Consider the following 12,715-nt stretch of genomic DNA (forward strand, 5'->3'; position numbering starts at 1 on the left):
GTATATTTTATGCCTGGCCGGCGTGGCTCAGTGGTTGAGCATTGACCTACAAACCAGGATCACAGTTCCACTACCGGTCAGGGCACATGCCCAGGTTGTGGGCTCAGTCCCCAGTGTGGGGTGTGCAGGAGGCAGCTGATCAATGATTCTCTCTCATCACTGATGTTTCTCTCTCTCTCTCTCTCTCTCTCTCTCTCTCTCTCTCTCTCTCTCTCTCTCTCCCTCTCCATTCCTCTCTGAAATCAATTAAAAAACATATATACATATATATATATATATATATATATATATATATATATAGTTTGTTTTTAAGTACATTTTATTTGCTAGAGTATAAAGGAAAGTGATTTAAAAGAACTAGAAAGACTGATTGAGGCTCCATTGGCTGGTCCTTGACTACCACGCTAAGATCAAGTAATAGATTGTTCTCCATATTTGGGATAAAAACTGATATGTGAAGCACTCAAAAGCCATTATTAATTCTACCGATAGAGCAGACATCTTCCAGATAGCAGAGTGCACGGGGGATGGCACAAGGGATATACAGTACTATCTAATCTCAGGCATGTTTCTTCTTGAGAAAGCACACATGTAAAACATTATCATTCATTCACCATCCAAAAGGGAGATCCAAAGACAGCACCAAAATTTATGTCAGTCGGTTCAGCTCAGTTCCCTTCACATTATTAAACCGATACATTATTTTGGTATTTCACATTGGAGCAAATATGTTCATTATCTTGAAGTTGCCCTGTAACACTTATCCTTTGTTTAGTTACGACTAATTGTACTCTAGAAATGGTGTAACATCAGAACCAGAGGTGAGGACTAGACATAAATTTAAGATAATATAATAATAAATACTGTCTTCTTATTGTTTTCTTAATTATAGGAAACTGCGCTTAGAGACTTGTCTAAACAGAGTTCCCATCGCCTCATCACCTTATCCTCTCCCTCTTCACTCACAGACTAATCCTCAGTGCTTTTCTGTTCTAATTATCAATTAAAATGTGCTTAGTTCCCATTAAGTATCAGGAACATTGCCAAGAGCAAGCACTCACCGAATGTTTATTGAATGGATGACAATGAGTAGGTGTGGCAGTCACAAGATAAAACAGACATGCCTTATCCCTCTTCTGGGCAAGAACTGTACTAGAGGAAATACCACTGGTAGCAATCCAAATTACCTTGAAAATGAGTTCAAATACTCACAATAAGTTGCTAATCGTCAATACCTTAATGTTCTATTCAGAAAGCAACACTGAATTGCCTTAATAGACTAGCTAGCTCAGGATACTGCTGGCTTAGATTGTGCTTACAATGATTAAAAAAAATGAGACTCAGAATTTCTTATACTCCTTCCTACTGTGATCACAGAAAGACACACTCAACACGAGTGATATTTTGTGCAAGTTGGTCAAAATAACTATCACATCAAATTTGCCAAAATATAGCAGCAAAACACTTCATTGTTGCTAATCTAATGCGCTTAATAATTACTGAACAACTACTACATGCAAGGAACTGGGTGAATACAATGGGGTCATTTTCGGTCTATTCAGTAAGAAATTCCCAGAGTTTATTATTTCATATTGCCTTCTTACCTACACCCTTATCCCATCTTATCCACCTTCCCCCCCCCCAAAAAAAAAATCAATATTACGTTTCTACTTTTCCTACAAAAGCTCAGAGTTCTGAGAATAAAGAACGGATATTCTAGGATTTGAATGGAATTACAATGGAAATTTCAAGTATTCTTAAAAAAGAAAAGGAAAACAAAAACTGAAGTGCAAAAGGGGCACTTCCAATGTGCAGAGTGTAACACCCCCCACACGTTCACAGCAGCTCTCTAATTTAAAGCATGAGCCCAGGAATCCCACGGCTTATGTAGGGAAGCCAAGACAGCAAAGGAGAAAAGGCTGCAAGGGGCATCTTCATTCGAGTTGTCCCAGAAGGACTCTGGAACAAGTCGTTTATTTGGGAGGTGCGAAGGATGCTGACAGGAAGAGGGGAAGTGATCCCGGGGAGGAATGCAGACCGCTAAGGGTGTGCTGTTCATCCTGCTCCCACGTGGACAACTGGAGCTTATCCCTGTGGGGCTCACAGCTTTCCTGAGGGGTTTAATTCCCCAGCAGAACAGCCTTCTCTTGTTCTGGAAAAAAAAACCTCACAGACGCAGAAATGCAGACGTTGGAGTTGGAAGTAGGCCAGAGAACACGAAAAAGGCTGAGAAATATGTTACTCAGAACATCTACCACAGAGGGTCACACACACCATTTGCAGACCTGGATCCCAGGTTTATGGTATCCCGATATCCTGAATGTCGGCTGTGTGTTCTTTTCTCCAGATTGCCAAAGTACAATGTTTTCTTAGAGCGAATATACACTACTTAAAGGTAATTCTAGGAAACAAGTACCATGTTGTGGTAAACAATGGATGGAGACCCGTCAAATAACAATAGCTAACAGTACTTGAATGCTTGCTTTGTAACAGGAACTATGCTAAGCAGTCTATTTCCGTCATCTTAATTTCATTCTCGCACAATTTAATAAGATAAAGGACTAATCTTGACACCCCCACATCACACAGGAGGAATGCCAGGCACAGGGAAGCTACGGCTCCACAGCAATACAGCTTTTTAGAGGCAGTGAGATTCCAACCCAGGCTTCCACACCAGAGCCTATGCCCCTTAACCATTATTCTCTCCAGTCTCCTGCTCTAGTTGCTTTAGAGGCAGGAGGTAGATAACACAATCAATCTACAGATTTGGTGACAGGAAAACTAACTGAGAATTTTAAGTGTATTTGGGGTGGCACTGATGTCTTCATGGTCATCAAAACTTAACACTAACAAATTCATTTGACCAAGAGACCAACAAATGCACTATGTAGATTGCTTCTTAGTAAAAGCACTGTCCATGATTGCAAGAGAAGATATAAGTAAACTATTGTGCACACTTTAGAGAACATGCCGACATCAAAATAAAGTAATAAATAGACTTTGTCAAATAACAGTACCTTCACTGTCCACAATCCAGCCTCTGGCTCTTTCACATTCACCACCTTGGCAGAGTTATGGATATTCAATAGCTCATTCAGGCCAAATCCCTTTTTGATCAGCTTCCCTGAAAGGCAGACATAAAGTTAACAAGCATAGTCTTTCTTTCAGCTAGGTATATTAGCTGTATACATTTACACTATAAATTACCTAGTGGACATTTGTTTCTATAGCTCAAAACACTATTTTAGTTATATACAAAAAGAACTTAATTTTAGGGTTGCTGGGCACTGGAACGGAAGTAACGGATTCTCATTTGCTATGCTGATTTGATCTTAAAATGAGAATAACAACTGGCAGACTATAGCCATGTTTCCAAAGTCATCTTAGATAACGATTATTATGGCTACTGAAAATTATGTGCAGTCGAGAGGGACACTTATATTTAATAGATGACAAAACAGCAAACCAGCATAAATGTCTTTTTGGAGATCACTCAAGGCATATCTTTGCACAAAGTGTAAAACCCTAACTGGTTCCACAAAGCACAGAAGGAGGCTTTTATTGTCAGAGGAACAATTAAAGGAGGGAGTGTAATGAAGTAGGGTAATACCACCTCCTATTGATTTGAGACTTATCGGAAGCAACTTATAGTTGGATTTGAGAGAGAGAGAAAAAGCAAATTTGCAGTTAAGTTATAGTTTAGTTATTCATTTCACTCTTGGCTCTCCTATGGACTACTCCTGCTGTTACACGAACAAATCAAATACTAGTATATGGATCCTATGTTTGTATCGAAAGCTTTATAATAATTAATCACTTTTTAAGTATCAGTGCCAATGTCAATGACTTTAAAAGTAGTAGCAACATAATGCATTGAGTAGAGGTACTTTGAAGTACCCAGGTAGTAATCATTCCTGGGTGGCATGGATGTATGACAGTGGAATGCTACATCACCAGACAAATCAATGTATAAGGCCAAAACCTGTAGAAAAAGGTTTCGCTTTGCTTTATAAATTTCAATTTGATTGCTAGTGTGAATGTGGCCATTGAGGACAATTTCTTATGCTGCTTTCTTTAAGGTATTAGTTAGTTTCTAAGACTCAAATTAAATAAAGTAGGAAAGCTGGTTACTCCCTTCACATTTATAAATAGTCACAAATAGATTAGAGAGAGAGAGAGAGAGAGAGAGAGAGGATGTGTTATAGTCCAGTAGGTGTGGCTTAGCAGTTGAGCCTTTTCCCAGGAACCAAGAGGTCACAGGTTCAATTCCCAGTGAGGACATATGCCTGAGTTACTGGGTCAATTTCCAGTAGGGAGCATGCAGGAGGCAGCTGATCAATGATGTTTCTCTCTCATCGATGTTTCTATCTCTCTATCCCTCTCCCTTCCGCTATCTCTAGAAATCATTTTTTTTAAAAAAAGAATGTATCATATACTAAAGCCAAATGGAAAAAAAAATGTTTTGCAAATATCAATAAGTAAAAAATATTTCTAAATGAAAATATTAGGAAAAATAAGGTTTCTGTCTTTACTAGATTACTTGAAAAATGCAAGACTTATAGTAATATTTGACCAGAAATGGAATCAAGCCAAATCTTGGGGTTTTAACATATAGAAGCAAAGTAAATTAATACTTTAATAAAAATATAAATTTATTTTTTAACAACTGTCATCTGAAAATTTAAACTTTATCAAGAAAATAATCAGTAAAAAATTAGACAGTTGTTTTAAAAGTTTTTTCATGTGATTCATTTAAAAATAACAAAATACTGAAATATTTCTTCATAGATTACAAAAACATAATTTTAGGTTCAACTTATATATTTTGGGGGGGTAGTTTAGTACAATTAAGTTACTAACTCTGATCTGTTTACATTATTAGAAGTTTTTGCTTTTAAAATCACATGTTAATTCAATACTATGACTAAAAAAACGGGTTTATTTTTACACATCTTCCCTAGTCATTTTTTCATTTATTTATAAGTTAGCATTAGGTTAACACACATAAGTGTGCAAAGAGTCTTTCAACTTTCACAGCTTTTGTATTTTATTATATGATGCTGATATTTCTCACCTAAAGGATTGCGAATTTCAATCACTGGAGAAGGGCCACTCAGGGACACAGTCACCTCTTTGAGGCTGGGATCAAAAGGGATTTTCCATGTGTTCACAGCCTGTTCCAGATGATCTGTAGATAAGAGGTGGACTTTGGAGGCCTGCACTGCTTCCTCTACCCATTTTAGCACCTATCAGAGAAAAAGAGATGTGTGAGTGACATCAGAAACATTAAAATTTCATGCCACTGTGACTTCCAGGTGCAGAAGTTGGCTTTGGTTAATCACATGACTCAGGTACTTCCTTCACGGGTGTGAAGTCTATTTCCATGACAGCGAAGACAAACCTTTTCCTACATCCAGTTATTGTAGTAGATTCAGAGTAAAATACTAGTTTAGCTCATGGTCAAATTTCAAGTTTTCTGTCTTGGAATAATATATTCAAAACAAGAGGACAGTGTCTAAAACCAGTTAAGTGAAACATGCAGAGATAGTACAGTCTGTTTTATATTTCTCAAAAGATCTCTTTTCTCTCCATTCTTTCTTTCTAGATTTCTTTCAAAATCCAATTTATAAAAAAAAGCAAATTATCAAATCCAATTTCAATCTATTAGATATATAAATTATTGTATATTGTAATTATACATTATATATTGTGACATATATTGTAGTATATTATTCAAACACAATGGCAATGCCAGCAAAATATGCATTTTTATAATAAATACCAAAGATAATAGAAAAAGTAACCATTGTATTCTTAAAAAATAGAAAAATACTTCAGGTTAGAGCCAATTTAAGTAGTGTATTCTTGAAAAGTAGTCTTTTGGAAAATGTTAAAAAACTGGGTTCTAAAAGGGAATTTAATGCCTCACTGTGAACAAGAAAACTTTCAGTTCACAGATGTGTCTGCAGCAAATACAATTCCCTATTCAACAAAAAGTGCATGCCCGAACAGGTGCTGGTTAGCCAAACTTACTACAATTAATTCTAAATCATGTGAATCTTTAATCTACCTTAGATCATTCTCTGGTTCATATATCCTTCAAGACAATATATTGTAAACAATTTTCCTTAGAATTATGCATAAAACACTGAACAGAGCTGAATATTAAGCTACAGTCAAGCTATCCTATCTAATAAAAGAGAAACATGGTAATTGGCCGTACCTCCACTACCCTTCCCATTAGCTAATCAGCGAGATATGCAAATTAACTGCCAGCCAAGATGGCGGCCGGCAGCCAAGCAGATTGAAGGGAACATGAGGCTTGCTTGCTTCAGTGACGGAGGAAACCAACGTTCCCCGCCTGCCGCTGCCGGCCTCTGAGCTTGCAGTTTGAAACATTGTTACAAATATAGAATCTAAACAAACTCCAGAAACCTGCTTTCAGCCAGCTGGGATCTCAGAGCTGGAGTTGAAACAGTGTTTCGATTATAGAACCCAGAGAAACCAGATACCTGCTTTCAGCAGCAGAGGCCTCAGAGCTGGAGCAAGCCTCAGAGCTAAAGCTGGCCCAGAATTAAAAAAAAGAAAAAAAGAAAAAAAGGAGCGGTTGGGAGCTTCAGTCAGCCGCCAGCCTGAAAACAGCCCTCAGCCCCTCACCCACACTGGCCAGGCACCCCAGTGGGGACCCCCACCCTGAAAGGGGTGTGACCAGCTACAAACAGCCATTAGCCCCTCACCCAGGCTGGCCAGGCACCCAAGCGGGACCCCCACCCTGATCCAGGACACCCTTCAGGGCAAACCAGCCAGCCCCCACCCGTGCACCAGGCCTCTATCCTATATAGTAAAAGGGTAATATGCCTCCCAGCACCGGGATCAGCGGAGCAGCGAGGCCTCCCGGCACTGGGATGAGCGTGACAGGGGGCAGCGCTTAAACCCCCTGATTGCCCTGTGGCTCTGTGTGTGACAGGGGGCGGGGCCACAACCTCCCAATCCGCCCTGCTCTGTTCGTGACAGGGGAAGGCGCCCCAACCCCCTGATCAGCCCTGCTCTGTGCCTGATAGGGGGGAGCTCCCCAACCCCCTGATCGCCCTGCGGCTCTGTGTGTGACAGGCTACAGCGCCCCAACCCCCTGATTGGCCCTGCTCTGTGTGTGACAGGGTGTGGCGCCCAACCCCCCCCCCCCCCCCACGGGCCCTGCTCTGTGTGTGACGGGGTAGAGCCATAACCTCCCCATCGGCCCTGCCCTGAGTGTGACAGGGTGCGGCGCCCCAACCCCCTGATCCACCCTGCTCTGTGTGTGACAGGGGGCAGTGCCCCAACTCCCCTATCGGCCCTACTCTGTGAGTGACAGGGGGGAGCTCCTCAACCCCCTGATCGGCCCTGCTCTGTGTGTGACAGGGGGGAGCTCCCCAACCCTCTGATGGGCCCTGCTCTGTGCGTGACAGGGTATGGAGCCCCAACCCCCCTGATTGGCCCTGCTCTGTGTGTGACAGGGGGTGGCGCCGCAACCTCCCCATCAACCCTGCCTTGAGTGTGACAGGGGGCGGTGCCCCAACCCCCCAATCGGCCCTACCCTGAGTGTGACTGAGGGTGGCATTGCAGACTCCCGATCCGCCCTGCTCTGTGCATGACAGGGGGTGGCACCCCAACTCCGCAATAATCCCTGCTCTGAGCCCGACCAGGGCCTGCACCTAGGGATTGGGCCTGCCCTTTGCCACCCGGGAGCAGGCCTAAGCCAACAGGTCGTTATCTCTTGAGGGGTCCCAGACTGCGAGAGGGCACAGGCTGGGCTGAGGAACCCCACTCCCCCCCGAGTGCACAAATTTTTGTGCACCGGGCCTCTAGTCTATGTATATAAAAGACTAATATGCAAACTGTCCCCTTGGGAGTTCAATCGCTAACTATGACATTTGCTGACCACCAGGAGGTGGCGCAGAACATGGCGCTGAGGGAGTGAGGGAAGGAAGAGGCAGAAAGGCAGGGAGGTGGGGACCTGATTGGTCCTGTTCCCCAGCCAGGCCTCGGGACCTTGCCTGTGCACGAATTTTGTGCACCAGGCCTGTAGTTCAAAATAAACAAAAACATTTTTTTAAAAAATTTCAATAGCGGTAGTCACAAATCAATCAATCAAACAACAAATACTGTAATCGCTTCACTCTCTATAAAAAGTATCCCTGTTTTCTGTCCTCAAGGATGAGGAAAGTGACTAAGATATATTCTCACATAACTAACAATGGGAGGCAATTCTGTTCATTCACAAAACAAATGTTTATTGCTCAAGCACTCTTTTGGTACTAAGTATTGATGAGCATAATTTTAATCAGTATTTACTAACAACTAAGAACTAGTAGTATTTACTAAATTTTTTGCACATATTCCACATTATTTTTAACAAATCTTCCTGCCTTTCCTCCAGGACCAAGAACCATTATCTCCTTCATCTGTTTATAATCATAACCAAGTGGTATGCTTTAACCCTGGTAAAGGTGGGATATATACTAGTGCTAAAGTCCATGAAGGTGGCACAATGATGATAACAATGATGTCTTCGTAAATAAAAGAATGGTATGGGAATTCATGAAACAGGGATCCCTTGTTGAAATAACATATGTTCATTGTCCAGCACAGTACTTGCCAAGCAGAAGATAGTCAAATGTTTTCTTCCCTTTCCAACTATATTCCCTCTTTGTCCCTTAACTGAATATCTCAATTCAATTGACAGGCAAAATGAAAAAAAATTATCCATGGAAGTCAGATAAGATTTCTGTAAAAGACAAAGAGAGGCAAAGTCATTTTAGGTAGAAGTGAAGTGGGGGCCTGAAAAAATACACAGAAACAGGAGTACTTCAAATGTGTTGGGAACATGAATGTTAAGTGTTCAGAAAAGGGGTGGGGGAGAAGAAGATGAGGTTGAAAGCTTATGTTAGGGACAGACTATGTATGGTTACAAAGCAGGCCATGACATTTGGATTTTATTCCAAAGACCCAGTGAAAAATCATGGAAGGGCTTAAGCAGAGGACTAATACTAGTACAATGAAAGTGGTATTTTACAACGAAAATTTGTAGAGGTATCACAGATGAATTGAACAGAAAAAACCTCCCACAAATCTATGCATTACAGTTAATTATCCCATAAATCAAAAGATGTATTTCCTTAAGTTTTAATGCTATATAGCACCTGGAATTGTACACATGAAATAAAACATATATCAACATAATTGTCTAAACAAGCTGAGGCCATATTTTTGAAAAATGTAATTCTGAGTGATATATCATGTTTAAACTAAAATGTATGGCTCATTATGCTCATCAAATATATACCTATGGCTACAGAAATCAGACTGATTGTAACTAATAATGGACCACAAATAGGACATGTATATTAATAACCAGACTGTTGACATTTTTATATCTTAAACATACAACATGGTTGCCTAACTCAAGGAAATGGGAAGGACTGACTTGTCTGAGAAAGCATTTGGCAAATTTGATTGACAGTAATTTTGAGGATAATGTCTGATGTGGAGACTAAAGAGAACAAAGGACAAGAGAAACCGAAGAAATGGACAGAGTATTTGTGGCCATAAATAATTCTCAACTGAAAAGGAGGAAAATAATTAGAAAACAAGAATTGTATAGTATCTCAACTTTAACAATGCCATGCAACAGTGTTAAGCAGAAATGGAAGAAAAACCAATGTTTATGCACCCTTTTTAACAGTATAAGACATCTCAAATATATCTTTCCTTCAAACCCAAGGGAGAGAAGGTATGATACATCATCACCGGAAGTCTATCCTACTGTCTACCAGCTGTGCATGGAAATCACTAAGTCTAGGCATTCTTATGAAAATGGAAGCCTTTCTAATGCAGTTGCATTTTCCTAAGGCAAGTGTGTTCTAGTGGTAGGGAATATAAGCAGGCTCCAATTTGCTCTTAATACTGTTTCCAATTCATCACCATTTACGAGGGTTTCACAAAGGGATTGCCATGTATCATAACATTACTAGTTGGGAACTATACAGAACAGACTTCTGTCAGGAGTCTCAAATCACTTTTTTATCCAGTTAAGAAAAAATCAAATTGAAAACAGTTGTAACCCATTTTATTAGACAATACAGATCTTGCCAACATCTGAAGAAAACTAGATCACTGTAAACTACAGGATCACGGTTAAGTGAGTTTCCCGGCCTCTCGTGTTGCCATATATAAAGAGAAAAAAAAATCTTAAATTGTCTAACCACGAGCGACGTTCTCATGAGACTGGAAATGGTCTTCTATTATAATGACAAATGGAATAAAACCAGAATAATGTAAGAGGCTTTGCACTGGTGCGTTTTCACTGACATAAAAGCTCTTTAAATCACTAAGGAACCATTAATTGTACATTAAGAGTTCTAATATAAAAATGGTTCTCTGTTGATTTGTAGCAGTTTATATTTCCAAGGGCTTTTGAGACAATCTAATCCACCTTCTTTATTCTATAGATGAGGAAACTGATAGTCGAAAGAGTTCTTGTTCCTTTTAAAAGTCTAACTAGACTGATTGTGGATCAATGGTTATTTTTTTATATATAACCTCCTGTGTTCCTGAGACACGCTCTTAGTTGAAATCTATATAGTATCCTAAATCATAATACTTAAAAAATACATTCATATGTTGCTTCCCCTCTGGAAGGAGATGCAAATATTGTTTCAAACCACAAAAGCAGCATGCATTGTTATGTATTATGAAAGAGAATAGTATTAAATAGAAATGGAAGTGAGGTCAATTTTTGTATTCACCTTCCAGAACAGAATTTGAAAGAAGCTTTGCTTAGAATAATATTTTCTTCTTTTTTTATTGAGATGTAATTGACATATAACATTATATTAGTTTCAGGTATACAAGATAATGATTCAATATTTGTATGTATTGCAAAATGATAACCACAAAACAATGATTTGACTCGCTGTATATAATAAATCTGGTTATTGATTTTTAGACAGTGGAAAAAAGGGGGAGAGACAGAGAGAAAGAAACATCGATGTGAGAGAGACACATTGATTGGTTGCCTCCAGCACATGCCCGGATTGCGGTGGGGGATTGAGCCTGCACTGAGGTACATGCCCTTGATGCGAATCAACCTGGGGCCCTTCAGTCCCGGGGCCGACACTATCCACCAGCTATGGATGATGAGAACTTTTAAGATGTACTCTCTTTGCAACTTTCCAACATACCATACAGCATTATTAACTATAACTACCATACTGCATATTACATCCCAGGACTTGTTTTATAACTGGAAATTTGGACTTTTGACCCCCTTCATCCATTTCACTCATCCTAAACCTCTGGCAACCACTAATCTATTCTCTATATCTATGAGTTCAGTTTTTGTTTTAGATTCACATATAAGTGAGATCATACAGTACATGTCCTTCTCTGACTTATTTCACTTAGCATTGCTTCCTCACACTCCACCCATGTTGTTACAGATGCTGAGATTTCTTCCCTTATTATGACTGAATAATATTCATCTGTGTGTGTGTGTATGCACCACATTTTCTTGACTCATGCATCTGTCGATGGACACTTATGTTGCTTTTATATCTTGACTATTGTAAATAATTCTGCAGATACATGAGGGTGCACATATATTTTCAAATTAGTGTTTTGGTTTTCCTCAGATAAATATCCAGAAGTAGAATTCTGGGTCATGTGGTAGTTCTGAGGTAGTTTCCTTTTCTAAGGAACCTCCATACTGTTTCCACAGTGACCGCACCAATTTACAATCCCACAAGAAGGTTCCTTTTTCTCCACATCCTTTCCAACACTTGCTAGCTCTTGTCTTTTTTATAATAGCCTTTCTAACAGGTAAGAAGGGGTACTTTATTGTGGTTTTGATTTGCATTTCCCTGGTGATTAGTGATGTTGAGCACCTCCTTTCCATATAACTTTTGGCCAACCATATGTCTTTAGAAAAATGTCTGTTCAGATCCTCTGCCCATTTTTTAATTGTTTGGGTTTTTGCTATTGAGTTGTATGAATTCCTTACATATTTTAGATATTAACGTCTTGTCAGATATATGATTTGAAGCTATTTCTTTTCCATTTGGGAGGTTGCCTTTTCATTTTGTTGATGGTTTCCTTTGATGTGCAGAAACTTTCAATTTGATGTAGTCCCACTTGTTTATTTTTGCTTTTAGGGTCTCTGCTTTTGTCAATCAAAAAAAAAATCATCACCAAGACTGATGTCAAGAAGCTTACCAACTATGTGTTGTTGTTTTTCTAGTAGTTTTATGGCGTCAGGTCTTATGTTCAAGTCTTTAATTCATTTTAAGTTAGTTTTTGTGTATGATGTGAAATAGTGGCCTAATTTCATTCTTTTGCATGTAGGAGGCCAATTTCCCCCCAGGACCATTTATTGAAGAGGCTGTCCTTTCCCCATTTCTTGGCTCCTTTGTAATAAATAATTGACCATATATGTATACATTTATTTCTGGGCTCTCCATTCTATTCCATTGATCTATGTATCTGTTTTTATGCCAATACCATACTTTTTAAAATTACTGTAACTTTGTAATATAGTTTGAAATCAGGAAGCATGATGCCTCCAACTTTGTTCTTCTTTCCCAAGACTGTTGTGGGTATTTATGGTCTTCTGTACATCTGCACAGATTTTATGGCTGTTTGTGCTATTTCTGTGAAAAATATCATTGGAATTGAGATACGG

General features: G+C 39.4%; 1 protein-coding gene across 3 annotated transcripts in view; it reads right to left on the reverse strand.

Moving 5' to 3' along the window:
* The window catches only part of HMCN1 (hemicentin 1), a 378,235-nt gene that overhangs the window by 225,466 nt on the left and 140,054 nt on the right, over positions 1-12,715 (reverse strand). For all 3 annotated transcript variants that reach the window (XR_009449952.1, XM_059675580.1, XM_059675579.1), the window contains exons 5-6: positions 5,075-5,246; positions 3,018-3,124 (exon numbers count right to left, since the gene is read on the reverse strand). Coding sequence is in view for 2 of the 3 variants with exons in the window: in XM_059675580.1 (XP_059531563.1) it covers positions 3,018-3,124; positions 5,075-5,246 (279 nt within the window). In the remaining variant the exon portion in view is untranslated. The remainder of the gene's footprint in view (positions 1-3,017; positions 3,125-5,074; positions 5,247-12,715) is intronic.

This window comes from Myotis daubentonii, chromosome 18 (assembly GCF_963259705.1).
Source record: "Myotis daubentonii chromosome 18, mMyoDau2.1, whole genome shotgun sequence".
Lineage (NCBI taxonomy): Eukaryota > Metazoa > Chordata > Mammalia > Chiroptera > Vespertilionidae > Myotis > Myotis daubentonii.